Source organism: Dreissena polymorpha, chromosome 2 (genome assembly GCF_020536995.1).
Source record: "Dreissena polymorpha isolate Duluth1 chromosome 2, UMN_Dpol_1.0, whole genome shotgun sequence".
Taxonomy (NCBI): Eukaryota; Metazoa; Mollusca; class Bivalvia; order Myida; family Dreissenidae; genus Dreissena; species Dreissena polymorpha.
This window is the reverse complement of record NC_068356.1, coordinates 42,366,851-42,385,632: the sequence shown is the minus strand read 5'-3', so window position 1 is coordinate 42,385,632 and position 18,782 is coordinate 42,366,851. Positions and strand designations below refer to the sequence as shown.

Below are 18,782 nucleotides of genomic sequence, written 5' to 3'. Positions count from 1 at the left end.
CACGCACTCACAGACCGCAATTTACTGACTAAACATTTTGCTTGAACCGATTCGAGGCGGAATTATGGTAAGGAAGACCCAAATCACTAACTGCCGCGAGTCTTTTTTTTTCTGCAGCATCAATTACTCCACTAATGGTGAAAACCTAGAATCCTAAAAGCACTTAAGTGCAAAATTGTCATGCTTTCTGCATGTTAAAATATTGATCCAAACTCGCTTATGTTGGGCACTAATGGATAGATCATGCAAATTATTAATTACACTTAAAACCCTTAATGTTACGGTTTTAGTTTTCGGTTTTATACTTGGCTATCATACCTTGCTGCATATACGCGATCTGACCAAAACCCTAATGCACAAAAGACTCTTCCGAAGGGAGACTACCGCATTCACCGAGTTATTTAACTAAACTCCTTTTGTTTCTGTCAAGAGAATAGGCATTGAACCATTACAATATTTACCTGGCGCCACTATGTCATTGAAAAAGAATATGTCATACAATCCATTTACGAATGACGCGGCTTATATATTTTAAGATTGATTATACATCGCCATTCATTTTAGTAACAACTTCTTTCTTGTGTTTCGACTCGTGTGCTTCAACTTCGTTAGTAAGACGTATTTATATATTGTATGATTTCGGATACGTCGAAAGTCTTTTGGGTGCAATGCAAACAAGTCTGGAAATATGTCATGGCTGTTAATTAAAGAGAGATAACTCAGAGAGAACATTATTTGTGATATATTACATAGGACTGCTTGATTTCAGTAACGTTGTTGCGTACATGCACAGGCGCACTGACGCATGTTTGCCTGGTTACAGCCATCCCAGACGCAAATGGCCACGACACAACGGTTCCTACCTACGTTATAACACCATAATCATTAATCTTAAGTACAATTGATATCAAACGGTCATGTTAAATAGTAACTGCCATTGGTCGTTAATCAGAAGATGAAAAGGGCAACATTCGAAGTGCAAAAAATCAAATTACTCGCAAATTAGTATCATGTGGGTTTAATGCTATTACATTTAATTCCTAAAACGTTAATGTTCAGCGATTAATGTCATCATGGCTCATATTTTAAATGCCAACGACTTTACATCACCATAGACTATATTAAAACAAACGGTTTGTCTTCATATTCGTAGTTATACAAATCGCTTTATATAACCATGGGCGTTACTTTTCAAAATTGCTTTAATGAGTTTATCATCACGGACTTTACGACGCAAAAAGCATTATACCACCATGAACTTACCGGTAACTTAAACAGAGGGTTGATAATAACCTGTGCTGTATGTATACATATCTCATAATATCATCCTAGGTTTGACTAATAAAAAAGTATTCACTATCAATTCGGCGTAACTACATTTTTGTATTACATATTGCTTTCTATCGTCATGGGCTTCACGCATAAAAATGACTTGCTAAGTGAAATTATTTGCATAATATACACAATTATTTTGTAATCATGATTATTATCACGATGTGCTTTACTTTAAGAAATGTCAGACAAACCAGATGGTAAGGATTTTCTGTGAATCATTGTACCAGAGCTGTTGCCCCTTGAATACTGCTATCCGATCACTGCGTCGATCCCGACAGTGATTCTTATCTCACCTGCGCAGCAATTCCGTGATTAATCATGATATCCATTGGTATCGTAAGAACATATTCATGAACGCATCATGCAGAATTACACGGCAATGGCGTCAATATCTGATAATGAGCTCGGAATGTCAATCCAAGTCGGAAGTATAACGCTAATAACACTCATGTACATTATTACATCATTTGACTACAATTCTTTCAGATTTATTAAACCATCTTAATTACAAGTTTTTAACACGTCTGTATTTCATATCTGGTATATACTTCAACGGCCGTTCTAGGTTGTCGGCCGGTCTAGATTGTCGGCCGGTCTAGATTGTCGGCCGGTCTAGATTGTCGGCCGGTCTAGATTGTCGGCCGGTCTAGATTGTCGGCCGGTCTAGGTTGTCGCTTGGTCTAGGCGTTGTTCACCTGAGCATTGTTCAACACTTCAAATTTTAAAACGTTTTCAGCGATATGAACGCACGTGCTGTCAGCAGTCCAGGTCCACATTGGAAAGTGTTCCTTTTAACACGACACGTGCATTTCCGGTGAGCTCCACGCGATTTCCGGCGATGTTCACCTCCAGGTCGCCTCCCCGTTGTGAACACTGGCGAGCTGAAAACGTGTCGCCTTGCGTTATAGAGTAAACAACATAGTGAACTCGGGAACCACACTTGTGCGCATAATCATCAGGATATCCATTACTAATCATCATCAACAACACAAGTATATACGTAATTGCCACCATCATCATCATCATCATCATCATCATCATCATCATCATCATCATCATCATCATCATCATCATCATCATCATAATCATCATCATCACCACCACCACCATCATCGCCACCATCATCACCACCATGGCCACTGCCACCACCACCATCATTATCATCACCAGCATTAACATTAACAACAACAATAAAATTACATGCACACACATATGTTAAGGAAGACCATGAATCCATATGACTACATATATCATCATGTATACCCTTGAATGAGGTCTTGCCCAGTTGTTTACTCCAGTAGTCGGCCAGTACTGTGTGGGCTGAGCCTGTAACATAGTAGCGTGCTGTCCATACATGAATGAACACTTCATATGAAATATGCCATGTAAGTAATAATAAATTACAAACTTAAAACGATGATAAGCGCGAAATGATGTTAACGGGTACCGGTAAGTTTAACGCATAAACGTTTTTCCTATGGCTTTCATAAAAACTGACGCGTACTATGCCTCTATTGTACCCTGAATCTGATCTGACATTGACATTTGCAGGGACCAACCATAATGTCATTAAGAGATCATTGGATGTACGCCAACGCGACAACTGTTGTCATACAATACTTAAAAGCGCGAGGCAAGAGGTAGAGACGACGCAGACGTGAGAGAACTGCATAACCAATGTCGCTTCGTCAGTGACGCATATTGCCACTGACGTCATTGGATATTCAAAAAAACTCACGACACTCGCAGACAACCCGCGAATGGTTTTGTCATCTGTTACTTGTAAATTGTCACTTATTTTATTGTAGTAGTATGAACATTGACTGGTCGATATAAGGGCAAGCAATATGATATCCGCATGAAATCGGATGCAACTGGTTTATATACAATATAGACGGTGGCAGTATTAATGAACAACGGAACTTTTGGTGGAGAAGTATTATAGTAAGCTGTAAATAAATAACGCCCGCGGCGGTGACGTGTCAATCATAAAATACACGTGCAGTGACTATCAGCGTACCTGTCACCGGGTCTTCCGGTATACCATTCCAGGGGGCGAAGTATCTCGAAAAAAAGTCGTACCCATGTTCATCCGGATGTCCCTTCAACGTCACGATAACCCCCATGACGTCACCACTGATGTCACTGGCCTGAAGGGCCCTAGGGTCTGGCGCGAGGCCCTCGAGAAAGTCTCTGAAAATATTATGGATCTCAGACGATGGAATTTTCTAGGCATATGTATCGTGGCATTCCTTTACACAACCAGAAACATTAAGGAATAAAAAAGATATGGTACTAGACCACTTATTAAGTTCGCGTCAATCGAATTTAATTAATTGTGATCAAAGGATTATGAACAATACTGGTTTGTTGGACTTTATATTACGTTTATACGTAATAGCATTATTTTTCCTATTTAATATTCGTGAAATACCATTTTCGAATGTCACGTTATAGTAATGAAAAGGTCACGCGGTTTATCCGTATGCCATAATGCCTATTAGCATTTGGTATTATTTGAATAAAACATAATAAGAACGAACAGTGGATGAACATGTATCAGTATTTACTATTATTTTCAATTGTATGCTACCCTTATACAATATGCCACTGTTTAGTGAACCTCATTGATGTTTATAATGCACTAATCGCGGCGTTGACATGTAATTTTATGGAATAAGGGGTAGTAAATATAGAACCGTACTTTAATTTTATCAAAAATAAAAAATACAAGATTTTAGTCGCACGATTTCGGTTATCATCACATACATAAGACATACCGGTAGAATGGGACGCTGTAAAATCATCCCATGCTAAGAAAGAAAGCGTAATCTGAATGTAATAGAACACGAATACCTTTTACGTGCGTGCCCTTTACATAGAGAAATAAGTAAACCATACTTAAAAACCTATACTCAACTTAAGCATGCATTTAATAAGTTCGATTGTTTAATGCCATCCTTAAAAAAGAAATCCGCTTTAAACATAGCAAAATATATTTCCAAACCCAGTGAAATACAGAACCTTTGTTAAAGGTCAGATGGTCGAGATAATGCACAATACAATAAATATTAGAAATGCACTGACACACGAGAGAAATAATTCTTATAGTTTCGCTCTTGCAGTAATATGAACGCAATGAATGGGTGTGTTTTAAGACTAGTTTACATTGGATATGCCGGAAATAAAAACTGAACGTGATAAATAGGTAAAGTGTTGACAGACTGGACTATATATCAGAGGATGCTGTGGCACACAACTTGAGTTGGACTTTGTCGTGAACGTCTTTCTACGGTCATTCTTTCCCTACCTCTGAATCAAGTAGGGAAGTTTTCGTTATAGATATAAGTATGTGCACTTAGTACTATAAGTACTAAAAGCCAGCTACCCCAGTAAATGAGTTGGATATCTGACCGCCGTCGTACGATTGAAATACTGTTGACCACGGCGAAAACCCCAACAAAACAGCAAACAAAACGTGATCCGTGATGTTGAGGGCATACAAACCTAGTCCTAATGCACCACTTTCATACCCTTTAACAAATGTAACAATTTGATGTTAAAAACATTCCGTTAGTAACGAAATAACAACAACATATTACATGTATATCAAGTGATTCTTTTTTTTAAACTGAAAGGGTTTGCCCTAGACATTCGATTAGGAGAGCGGTTACTTATACTTCAATGGCCTTCATTCCATTCTTTTAAGCGGCAGTTGTAAAATGAGAAACGCAGATATGTCGATAGGCCATGGTCTCGCCTAATATTGTCTTACTATTTCCGCAATATAAACCGTTAAATGGTATCCATTTGAAGCTTCGCATAAATAACTTGCGTGTTATCATATTACATGTACTCAATCTGTCCTCATGGGTCATTGGCTTTCTGGAAATGATGTTAATAAATTGTGTCACTACGAAGTACGGAAAGGTAAGTCTAACATCATACTACATGATACTCGTTAAGCTTCTTTCAGAAAGGACACAATGAGCCGCGTCTTGCGAAAATGGGTCATATACCACACCACAAGCTGGTTGTCCGTTAATGGGTCATATACCACACCACAAGCTGGTTGTCCGCTAATGGGTCATATACCACACCACAAGCTGGTTGTCCGCTAATGGGTCATATACCACACCACAAGCTGGTTGTCCGCTAATGGGTAATATACCACACCAAAAGCTGGTTGTCCGCTAATGGGTCATATACCACACCACAAGCTGGTTGTCCGCTAATGGGTCATATACCACACCACAAGCTGGTTGTCCGCTAATGGGTCATATACCACACCACAAGCTGGTTGTCCGCTAATGGGTCATATACCACACCACAAGCTGGTTGTCCGCTAATGGGTCATATACCACACCACAAGCTGGTTGTCTACTAATGGGTCATATACCACACCACAAGCTGGTTGTCCGCTAATGGGTCATATACCACACCACAAGCTGGTTGTCCGCTAATGGGTCATATACCACACCACAAGCTGGTTGTCCGCTAATGGGTCATATACCACACCACAAGCTGGTTGTCCGCTAATGGGTCATATACCACACCACAAGCTGGTTGTCCGCTAATGGGTCATATACCACACCACAAGCTGGTTGTCCGCTAATGGGTCATATATCACACCACAAGCTGGTTGTCCGCTAATGGGTCATATACCACACCGCAAGCTGGTTGTCCGCTAATGGGTCATATACCACACCACAAGCTGGTTGTCCGCTAATGGGTCATATACCACACCACAAGCTGGTTGTCCGCTAATGGGTCATATACCACACCACAAGCTGGTTGTCCGCTAATGGGTCATATACCACACCACAAGCTGGTTGTCCGCTAATGGGTCATATACCACACCACAAGCTGGTTGTCCGCTAATGGGTCATATACCACACCACAAGCTGGTTGTCCGCTAATGGGTCATATACCACACCACAAGCTGGTTGTCCGCTAAAGAGACCGCTAAGCCTCTGGATTTTATAGCGGACATGGTTGCTCCTTACCAGACTTGTTAAACTATACACATGAACAACCCAAACAGAAATATGGGACTACAGAATGGATTTTTATAATACAATTCTCATTTCAAGTGCACCCAGTGACCCACTAGGCACTCATATGTGTTTTGTTCTGTGAAAATTGGGCAAAATGAATGTGCGTAAAGTGTCGTCCCAGGGACGACACTTTCCGCTTTAATGGTAATTTTCGTTTAGAGGAAGTCCCTTTTACCGAAAATCTAGTTTAAGCGGAAAGTGTCGTCCCTGATTAGCCTGTGCGGACTGCACAGGCTAATCTGGGACAACACTTTACGCACACGCATTAAGCCCAGTTTTCTCAGAACGCGGCTCATATGGTTGTACAAACTAAGCTGACACAGTTCAAAATTATTTCAAACTCACATAAAAAATCGACTGTTATTTGTTCTGGGTGTGTGTGTGTTTCCCCTCATTGACCCTCTTGTTGGAGCGGTTCACACACAATACAATCATACAAATAAATTGAGCCCTGCACTGTGAAAAAGGTGTTTAATGCATGTGCGTAAAGTGTCGTCTCAGACTAGCCTGTGCAATCCCCACAGGCTAATCAGGGACGACACTTTCCGCTTTTATGATATTTTTCGTTTCAAGAAAGTCTCTTCTTAGCAAATATCCAGTTTAGGCGGAATGTGTCGCCCCTGTGCAGTCCGCACAAGCTAATCTGTGACGACACTTTACGCACATGCATTAAATGTCCTTTGAGGCCCAGCGCGGCTAAATTTAAATTGTAATATTATTGGTACATACTAAAAAAGTGTATTATCTTTTCGGATGAACATACCGTGTGAGCTCGTCCTTCAGTCGGACGAGAAGCTTCCTGGTTGTCCGCGAGTACTGCACGTCACTCACGTGCTCAAGTCCGCAGATTTCCTGAAGCCCGTAGGAAAAAAGAGACAAAAACTAATGCAGTTGGTTCGTGTTAATTTATAAATGTTTTTTTTAATACTTACGATGATAATTTCGCTTATCTGAACACATGTGTATGTAAACTGTTCCAACATTGCAAAATGTGTTGCGGTGGAAGTATATATAACTGTGAATAAACCATCTTTTATTTTGGGGATGGGGATTTCACAGTATGTCTGCTTCATTCTGCACCGTAGCTAGGCGCACACGCCGAAGTCTCCAATAGGAATATGTATATATATATATATCTATCTATATCTATATCTATATCTATCTATATCTATATATTCACACATATGGCCAGTTACGGGGTCTCTGATTTAGAAATAGGTTATGGGGTTCCCACTTTAAATACATGTATCTCCATACCCTTTTTTATCCGATATAAACACGAATTAAGGTATATAGGGGTACCTACTATTATTATTGTATATAAATACGTCATTTATTTAACGTCTTATACAAGGAAATATATAGCGAACTTATTTGCGAGGTATATACAATTTCAATTTCAGACCTGATTGTGGTTTTCGATTTAAGACCTTATTGTGAGATTTGATTGCATTACCTCCCCTACACCCCCCTCATAGTAATTAAAGGAGCCTAGAATGCGGGGTTGTATATAGACCCCGTTTTTATATTGACCTCGTAAGTACAGTCTGAAAACTACCGAGACCGCGTAACTGGCACTATATATTGGTATAGATATATATATATATAGATATATAGAGATAGATATATATAGATATATAGATATATATAGATATATATCTATCTATCTATCTATCTATATATCTATATATATATATATATATATATATATATATATATATATATATATATATATATATAATGACCGAAAGTTTGACACTAAACCACTCAGGTCGCTTTGAACTCTTTTGGTGCTATTTATCGATCACTGTTTAGTATATGAGCACTTCCATACAAAAGATTCGGTGTAAACAAATGCTTGTTTCACGTCATTGTGTTCTGTTTCATATTGACTCACTGGGAATTAAAGTTATTTTTTTCCAAATAATAATTCAATGACAACACAAGTGTATTATGCATGCACGGATTTGCAAAGCCAAGCAACGTTAAGGGGATTTTAAAGCACTGTTGTCATTCTTGGCGTCGTCAAACAGTCTTTTCGCAAACCTATGGTTAGAATATGTTAAGACGACATATATGAACACAAACCCATGTGTGTATTTTGAAGTTTATGAAGCCTTTCCGAGCCCGAGGTTGCATTATGTGAGGACTCTGTGTGTTTGTGTCCCATCACTCCAAACTAATTCATTTTATTTGACTAACGAAACATTAACAAATTTTGAATAATGGCTTCAAAGTCCATCTATTTACATTAAACTGAGATATACAAAAAATGTTTTCAAATTTGTTGTGGTCTTGTACTATGGGGGAACCGAAGTACCTTATTAAAACCCCTACCTGTCCGGTACGGTGACCACTAACCAAGCTCACCTGCGCCGGGATCGGGTATTGAACCCGGGTCGCCTAGGGGAGGAGCGCGTGTACCAACCATTGTTCTTACCGAACAGCCAAACGTCAAACCCATCATATATTAAGGCTTAAATAACCAGTAATGCTTAAGTACCCGTTTCGTAGTTCATATGCCAAGACGTCAGCATATACAAGGATACGGAATGAATGCACTTGTAAGCGCCGGTACCTGTAGGATGGTTTTCACGGCGTCCTTGTCGTGCGGCTGGGCGGGGTTTAGTGGAAAGTCCAGTGTGATCCCGGAATCCCCAGTGCGCCGGGCTAGTAGCGGGCCGCTCAGCGATTGGAAAGTAAGCGTGCAGTTGGTGTTGCCTACGGAATACCGTTAGTTCTATCGTGGTTACACATTAGAGGGCGAGAATGCGAAAACGCGAGAGTACGATGACGAGAATGCGACAATACGATGACGACAGAGCGACAATACGATGGCGAGAATGCTAGAACGCGATAGTACGATGACGACAATTCGACAGTGCGATGACGACAGTGCGACAATAAGATGGCGACAGTGCGATAGTACGATGGCGAAATGCGAGAACGCGAGAGTACGATGACGAGAATGCGACAATACGATGACGACAGTGCGACATTACCATGGCGAGAATGCGAGAACGCGATGACGAGAATGCGAGAGTACGATGACGAGAATGCGACAATACGGTGACGACAGTGCGACAATACGATGGCGAGAGTGCGAGAACGCGATGGCGAGAATGCGATGATACGATTGCGATAGTACGATATGACTATCGCATTGTCGCCATCGTACTATCGCATTGTCGCCATCGTATTGTCGCACTGTCGCATTGTCGTCATCGTGTTATCGCGTCTTCGCAGTCACGCCATCTCGTTCTCACATTCTCGTCATCGTATTGTCGCACTGTCGTCTTCTTATTGTCGCATTCTCGTCATCGTACTATCGCGTTCTCGCCCTCTGGATTTGATGTGTTACCACGATGGCCGTAACGGTATTCCGTAGTTGCCTGCATAAATAGCAGTGTTTTCGCTCGAAGTGCGGACAGACTAGGGCGGAAAGCGAGAAATTGAAATCTTGATTAAAGGGAGATTATACGATTTTTATATGTGTTAAATTGTAATATAATTATAGAAATATGTAACTATAACACAAAGTAGGCAAGAAAAATTATACGTCGAAGACAAATTTCATAAAATATGTGCACAGAAAAAGATCAACACAACGCCTTTATCCGAGCTCAAGTTTAATTTAGTAACCTATCAAGATGTGTATCCTAATATATAAATATGAGTCGCTAGTTGCATTTAAGTATCGTTCGGGGGTCATGTTGCATGATCCTAATTATTTTTCCCCAAGTAAGCATGCATTATCGTCACCCTTTGTTACCTCAGTATATTATCCGGGTGGAATTACTCACTGTCTAGAATACCAATTACGTAAAACAAATCAACAAGAAAACAAAAAGCGCAATACATCTTTAGACGGGATATAATTACTCAACCACCCTAGCGGCACCGGAAATACCCCACCTGCGCAGAAGAACAACGTGGCAGCGGACGCCAGGGTGGCGTGTCCACATAGCGGCACCTCTCTGGTCGGTGTAAACCAGCGCAGACTGAAAGTATCGTCTAAAGAAAACACAAAATATGCACACAAATAAATTTAAATATCATGCAAAATGTATACACGTTTTTTTTCCAGAAGACGTTTTCCTAGAATAAGGTACGGTGTTTTTACGATTTATGGCGGCAGTTCCCGGTGTTCCAATGACTGCAGACGTTTCGTCTGCGATTTGCCTTCAGTTACTAGCATTTGATCTCTGAGACAAACGGTAATTTATCAGCTTCTGTGACCAAATCTTGGCGTGGCGAAATGTTTATATAAAGCCAATTGCTGCAAAGCATATGCTTAAGAATAATATACTATACTAGCGGTTAAGTCTTGTTACGAAGTTCTTAAAAAGAGACAAATCGTGGTCGATGATGAATTCACGATGTACATTAATTTCAGCCGCGCTCTTGGAACATGGGACTCAATCCATGTACGTGAAGTGCCTTCCCAGATTAGCCTGCGCAGGCAAGGACTGAAGTGCTGTCCCAGATTAGCCTGCGCAGGCAAGGACTGAAGTGCTGTCCCAGATTAGCCTGCGCAGGCAAGGACTGAAGTGCTGTCCCAGATTAGCCTGCGCAGTCAAGGACTGAAGTGCTGTCCCAGATTAGCCTGCGCAGGCAAGGACTGAAGTGCTGTCCCAGATTAGCCTGCGCAGGCAAGGACTGAAGTGCTGTCCCAGATTAGCCTGCGCAGTCAAGGACTGAAGTGCTGTCCCAGATTAGCCTGCGCAGGCAAGGACTGAAGTGCTGTCCCAGATTAGCCTGCGCAGGCAAGGACTGAAGTGCTGTCCCAGATTAGCCTGCGCAGTCAAGGACTGAAGTGCTGTCCCAGATTAGCCTGCGCAGTCAAGGACTGAAGTGCTGTCCCAGATTAGCCTGCGCAGTCAAGGACTGAAGTGCTGTCCCAGATTAGCCTGCGCAGTCAAGGACTGAAGTGCTGTCCCAGATTAGCCTGCGCAGTCAAGGACTGAAGTGCCTTCCCAGATTAGCCTGCGCAGTCAAGGACTGAAGTGCTGTCCCAGATTAGCCTGCGCAGGCAAGGACTGAAGTGCTGTCCCAGATTAGCCTGCGCAGGCAAGGACTGAAGTGCTGTCCCAGATAAGCCTGCGCAGGCAAGGACTGAAGTGCTGTCCCAGATTAGCCTGCGCAGTCAAGGACTGAAGTGCTGTCCCAGATTAGCCTGCGCAGTCAAGGACTGAAGTGCTGTCCCAGATTAGCCTGCGCAGTCAAGGACTGAAGTGCTGTCCCAGATTAGCCTGCGCAGGCAAGGACTGAAGTGCTGTCCCAGATTAGCCTGCGCAGTCAAGGCAAATCCGTAACGACAATTTTCGAGTGTATTGTGTGTGTGTTTTCGTAAAAAGAGCCAAGTCTTCTTAGCGAAAAACGAGTTTAGGCGGAAAGTGTTGTCCCCGATTAGCCTATGCGGCCTGCACAGACTTATCTGGGACGACCCTGTACGCACAGGCATTAAGATAAGATAAGATTTATTTTAAGTCGGCAAGAGTGAATTTATTAAACCCCGTTTTTTCCAGACATTCTTTTTATGTTTTTTTCCAAAATGTCATCATCAATGCCATTCATACCATCCGACACGGGAGTCAAACGCAATTAATTATGAAGAGCAAATACATGTGGTGCCCACCGGTAAGTACTAAGTCAGACGGCATTCATAGGTTACATTCAAAGATCTCGAACTGGTGTAGTGCATTTTAAAAATAAAACTACATTACTCTTAAATAACGCTATTCATCCATTCCTATAGTAATGGAATTCTGAGACAGACAGATGCACTTTTGTCTTGTTTTCTTTATAAAACGAACTGGTATCTGTATTTTCGTGAAGTGTATTATACCTATCCTCCTCTTCAAAGATTTAATAAAAAGAATCAACAGTCATATATTACTTTTCTCTTTAGATTTTCATGGAAACGCATATACTGTTAATGAAGGTATTGTTAGTATACTGAATAGTGGAGATAAGTGTAATCACCACATATTGACCACTTCGGGAAATACCTGTACATAAACCAGGAAACAAGAACAAGACAGTGAATCAAGTGTTATTCAAAGAAAATAAAGTATTAATTGAGTCGCGTTCTGAGAAAACTGGGCATAATGCATGTGCTGAAGTGTCGTCCCAGATTAGCCTGTGCAATCCGCACAGGCTAATCAGGGACGTCACTTTCCGCTTTTATGACATTTTTCGTTTAAATGAAGTCTCTTCTAAGCAAAAATCCAATTTAGGGGGAAAGTGTTGTCTCTGGTTAGCATGTGCGGATTTCACAGGCTAATGCATTATGCCCAGTTTTCTCAGAACGCGACTCATTAGTTCGTCGCGATCAACAAGTGAGCCTCGTCCTGGAACAACTGGAAAAAGTTGGAAAAGTGGCCTTAATGCAAATGCATATGAAGTGTTGTACACGATTAGCCCGAGGAAACAATTGCAGATATCATGGAGGTTTTGTTTAAATGAAACTCATCTTAGCAAACATCCCATTACGGCGGAAAGTGTCGTCCCAGATTAGCCTGTGCGGACGACTCTTTCCGTACATTCATTAGGACCAGCGTTATTTTCTGCGAGGATCAATCTATATCGAACCAAAAGGTTACTTATCAGTTGAAATGTTTGAAAACACAATGACCAGTAGTATACTCATGTAGACATACAACCCAAACGCAACACTTACATGTTTCCTAATTTCTCTTATATTTATCAATGGATTTGGTCAAAATTTGGAATAAAATTAATTATTTTTTAATATCTCATCGATTTGTAAGAATCCATTCCTGATTTATCAGCATCATTTATGTCAACTAATTGCTCTGATGAAAGATTGACAAAGTTATCTCATTGAGAAAACATAATATCAACGTATCGATGGAGTGTTCATCCGTTTCCTAATAGGCTGTACGCGACAAACGGCTGAACGTCGTGTCTTGACACCCAAGTTAAACAGGTAGGATTTGTTCAAGAATATTTGGATGGGGTAAGTTTTTTGGCAGAGCAAAGTTTAACGTTCGTCATGTCCGATGTAATATTTGTTTTGCACGTGCGGTACTTGATAGTGTTCAATTACATGGCTATATTACGATCAACAAGTTTGCAATGCCCTTATTGTAAACTTTCATTTAAATATTAGAATAAATATGTTTTGTCCCCTACCGGTGAATCCGGATTTGACTTATGGTTTGCGCTTTGTCTGTCTGTCTGTCAGTCAGTCAGTAAGTCAGTCAGTTTGTCACACTTTTTCTGGATCCTGCGATAACTTAAAAAGTTCTTTATATTTTTTCATTAACCTTGAAACATGGACAGATGGTAATACATGTATGGAGATTATGCACGTCATTTCATTTCGTTTCTAGGTCAAGAATTTTGGTTGCTATGGCAATAAATAGACTAGAAATATTGCTGAAAATGGTGGATCCTGCGATAACTTTAAAAGTTCTTCATATTTTTCACTGAATCTTACAGCATGGATTGATGGCAATATGGAGATTATGCACGTCAGTTCATTTTGTTCCTACGTCAATAATTCTGGTTGCTATAGCAACAAATAGACTAGAAATATTGCTGAAAATAGTGGAGTTTCACCGGAAGTGGACCATATTGCTTGGCAATAGTCTTGTTATCGATAGTATTGTCAGAAGAAACGAAAAATAACCAAATGAAAATCAAGAGTGTTCGAATGCTGCCATTTGCACGTACAGCACGAGGAAACCCCACCCGCACGTGTTCCAGAATTGTGAAAGCGTAATAAATGAAATTTTTTAATGAATCTTAAATTAAAGAATGTATAAAATATTCTCATGTAACAAAGTGCTAAATTTAAAGTTGACATCATTGGCCGTTTGTTTGAGAAATGGAATTATATATGTGTTGCATTAGCAGTGCCTGTGAGTGTATGTTTTGTACACAATTGCCGATATGGTGTAAGTAATTGAAAGAACATGTTATTGACGGTGTTGATGATTTGAAAAATGGCCCTAGGGATAATTGGTAGTTTTCCTTTACCTACTCTTGGTTTACATAACTAAGAATAGTCCAGTTGCACACATTTTCAAAATGCGTCTCTTATATGATATAGGCTATATGACCAACAGATCATCGTACATGAAATAAACTCTTTGATCAATTGTAAGTTGTTCGCGTAGCGAACAGCTAATGTTGTAACTGAGAATTTCAAGTCAGTTCGGATTATCTACGGAAAGCCTACTACCCGCCACACCTGCCGTATCCGCGCGAGAAAGAGTTGTATAATTTATGCAAGAGGTTTGGGTTCTCCATCTATATTCATTCACAAATGGAAACATTATGTGAATATCGTGTTAAATGGAATATTTTTGAACGGAGCTCAAATAGAAGAGAATCAATAAACAATGTTTGTATTATACGTGTCGCGGAAGAAATTATTTATGAATGGTTAAAATAGTCCACTATCTGCTGCGTCTTAATGACGTAGTCCAGGTCATTCATAATCTGAGGCTATTAATAGATTCGGGAAAACAACGCAATAGTATAAGGTAACGCTTGTTTATATTCTCAATTTATAAAACGTTGAACATGAGTTCAACAATAACTTCAGTGATACGATAGACAACAACAAAAATGCTTCATAATCGCTTAAACCGAATATAAAAAAACAATTAAATATAACAATAATGATCTGTTTCGTAATCTCGTTCATGCTTCTAGAGCGGGGTGAAATTTTATATTTCTGGGAAACGTTCTTTTGTTCTCAACAGATAGCGGCGATCTTTTGTATTTACGGGTGCTAACAACGCAATAGTAGAAGGTTAAGCTTGTTTATATTCAAATTTCTCAATTTATAAAACGTTGAACATGAGTTCACCAATTATTACAGGTATACTATAGACAACCTCAAAAATGCTTTATAATCGCTAAAACCGATTATTAAAAAACAACTAAATGTAGCAAGAAATATCTTTTAAAAATGTAGTCGATGTAAATGCTGACTTTGAAATAAAGTTTGCAATTTACGTTTCTAAATAAAAAAAGTTAATAAACTGAAAACAAAAGTTTAACTATCGTGGGGGTTTTTCACTTGTAAGTACCATATTCACCGCATGAAATGTGTGTTTGCATTGTCAAACCACAAATTAGTGTATGTAGATACAAATTATACTACGAAATTGCACATCATATGTGTCCTCACATGCCTTATTATGAGTATATTTCTTCACTATCAAAGTATATCGTGTCTTAATATTTAATTTAAACGCAGTTTTCTTTCGACACACATAAATCACACTTTCATAGCCGCGTCATGCGAAAATGGGTCTTATGCGTTTCGGTCAGCGTATCTAAGACTTAAACCCAACAAGTGCATTTGCCCAGTCTGGTCAGAGGCGATGCTGTTCGCTATAAAATCACTCAATGTGCTATGGTCTCATTATGTATCTTCTGACCAGACTGAGAGATGCGCAGGCAGAATGGGCTATATATATAATGGGCGCATATGGAATCAGACCCATTTTTGCATGACGAGGGTCATTAAAAATCTCATTGCGAATTGTAAATGGCACATTTTAGAACAATGCTTTTCGATACAAAATTGAATTCAAAATAGCAAACTTGTAAATAAGGGCAGCCTATCAAGGCGTTCAGGAACAATTTCCAGACGTGCTTAACGAGTACGGCAAATATTGTGGTTTGATAATTAAACGATTTTCCTCTTATCGTGACACTATACTATTTCGGTAATGTTTGTTGTTTCATCTTGAAAGCAAAACTGTGTTTATCGATAGTCAATTATATATTCCCCGGACGATTTAGTGATCGAGTACTGACCCTGAAATTCTGCGAGATGGATTTTAACGCGTAATTGTAACTGGGCCACAATTTGTGTCGTTTGAACATACAGAGAGTAGTCCGGAATTCATTCTTTGCGCCGAGCACAGACGCGGTGATGTAGCCAAAGTTCAGAGGTTTTATCTCGAATCGGCCTATGAAATATTAGAAAATATTCACGCGTGTCTGCTGGCGTTATGTAAGTTGGGTAAAACAGCTATGCCGAAAAAGCGCATTAGTGCTCTATACCTATGTTGAGGTCAGAGTTGTTGACAACGTGTGGACTGCTAGGGCAACAAGTAATGCATAAACAACAATATACAGGTCAACAGGGCTGTCTTTATGACTACCTAATTCGTGAGTTTTTATTTATTTTCATCAATTATCTTATTGTATATTTTGAATTTGTATATGGTGTCAAAAATCAAAAGTTTTGTAAAGATAATTTTCATCATGAAATTATATTCTTAGTGAGATAGGTATTCGATATTCCAACAATATTCATTTAATATGATGGTGATTGCAAATTATCTTTATATTAGGGTCAGTTTATATTCAGTTTTCATTACCATTTTCATCATACTTTATATGCTTTCAGAACGTCCAAAAAGGGCCATGTTGTTGTTATTTTGTCTAAGTTATCTCTATAAAATAAATAGGATGATAAAAGTGCACACACATCTCGACCCGTGCGCTATTACACACTCTTTATAAATTTGAATGGCGTGTGTTCATTTCAAACCTGCGATTTGTTTTGAAAAATGAGTTGGGTCTTAAATTATGCAATAGCGAACAACTTAAAGAACTTACCTTTTTCGAAGCTGCCATTTTCCGACAGGCACTGAACGTAAGCTGTTTCGGATAGATTCATTTCGGACGCTATTTTCTGGAGTAGTCCATCTTTCATTGTCTAAAGTATTCAGAAAATATTTTCTGATTTATTTATTTAACTTTACGAAGCGGGTAAAAGTAACGTTTATGAATGCATGAATACATGTAATTACATAGAGCATGTAGTTTCTTGTATATCATGTGTTTGAGTACAGAAGTAGATAGTATAATACCACGATGTCCCAGAGAGGGAGAGTATAGTGTTTGTGTGTGTGTGTGGGGGGGGGGGGGGGGGGGAGAAGAAACGACGAAATTTGAGCCGCGCTCTGGGAAAACCGGGCTAAGTGCATGTACAGACGGGATTATCAAGGACGACATATACCGCTTTTACGCAATTTTATATTTACAGGAAATCCCTTCTAAACAAAATCTAGTCTATATGGAAAGTGTCCTCCCAGATAAGCCTGACAGGTAATCGGTGACGATACTTTACGCACATGCATTAAGTCTGTGTTTTTTTCTAGAGCGCGACTCAATATGTATTAGCGAAGTGTATTAAAACGGCATCTGGGCGCGCGAACTAAGGGAGACAGTTTAAACAGTTTACAGCTTTTTACGCGCATTAGTACCTTCCCTTTATTATAACCTTGAAAAAGAAAATAAGTGATCTTTTGTTGATGAAATAAAAGGATCATTTTCGCGAAAATGCAAGCCACTTTTATATTTAATTACAAAATTGAAATTGTGACATACCTGATCATGAAGCAGAAGGCAGACGGCTGCGGGGTTTCCCGCGAAAGGTTCGCGTGTGAAGGCGTCCACGATGAATATGGGGAGGTCTGCCATGTTGTTGTGACCCAAACAATGCAGTTCATTCCCTTTATATTTAAAATCGTTTTAATGTTAATCGTGTTAAAATCTAGAACGAGGTAATCCTGTTAAGCTAGAATAAATGAATGAACTATAAATTAGCAATTTAATAAATACAATAAGACCATCTAATATTATGGAACGCCATTACTGACTTCATATGACTGTTGTCGTTGTTTGCAGTACATTAATCATTATTTTCAGTGGAATATACAGTGTGCTTTGTGCAATTTTCTTTACGCTCGGTACATTCGTCATTATATGCAGTAGTTAAAGCATTACGCGAAGTAGTAACAACATTATATAAATATTACATGGCTGACAGGGTGACAGTAAATTTGTCAACTTGAGGAAATACTGTCAACCGAGGCGAAGCCAAGGTTGACAGTATTTTTCCGAAAGTTGACAAATTTACTGTCACCCTGTCAGACATGTAATATTTATTTTATTATACCGAATAAAGTATTCAAAAATGAACAATTTATATGAACCATGAACAATTTTAATATTCAATAATTGAATTTAATTTCAGCAATGAACAACCATTAATATGTTGAGTGGTTCAGATTTACGGGCAGAGCAAAATGAACTTAGCTTTATTCGGCACCGACCTAGTAATCAATTTATCCCATCAATTTTTTTAGTCGTCAATTATTTCTTTAAAAATATAGATCTATTACAGAACCAGCTTTCCGTATTTTATTTTCATGACTTGATTACGCAATTTATGACGTACTTGTGTGACGTCATTTCGGTGACGAAACATTTTGGGACAACAATATGGACGTGGTGTTTTTTTTATTACAGTAAAATATTTGTTTAAAGCATCGAACGAATCCAAAACGTATTTCGGATTGTGTGTTTGTCATGCATAACACCTTAAGA

General features: G+C 39.3%; 1 protein-coding gene across 3 annotated transcripts; it reads right to left on the bottom strand.

The window, feature by feature from the left end:
* Positions 1–1,807: 1,807 nt before the first annotated feature.
* Positions 1,808–18,527, bottom strand: LOC127866788 (phenazine biosynthesis-like domain-containing protein 1). 3 transcript variants are annotated; one of them, XR_008043104.1, is made up of 9 exons: positions 17,781–17,905; positions 17,007–17,106; positions 10,308–10,406; positions 8,971–9,113; positions 7,156–7,244; positions 3,356–3,528; positions 2,599–2,661; positions 1,969–2,216; positions 1,808–1,900 (listed from the first exon to the last, which is right to left on the bottom strand). XR_008043104.1 is itself a non-coding variant. In XM_052407593.1 (8 exons), exons 2-8 carry the CDS (start codon positions 17,871–17,873, stop codon positions 2,092–2,094), a joined length of 729 nt encoding a protein of 242 aa, XP_052263553.1. In that variant the 5' UTR covers positions 17,874–17,905; positions 18,509–18,527; the 3' UTR covers positions 1,808–2,091. The 3 variants fall into 3 exon arrangements, 2 of the variants coding, with proteins under 2 accessions (XP_052263553.1, XP_052263552.1); XM_052407593.1 differs by lacking the exon at positions 8,971–9,113 and adding an exon at positions 18,509–18,527 and having other exon boundaries at positions 1,808–2,216; positions 10,308–10,393; XM_052407592.1 differs by having other exon boundaries at positions 1,808–2,216.
* Between the last annotated feature and the right edge of the window lie 255 nt (positions 18,528–18,782).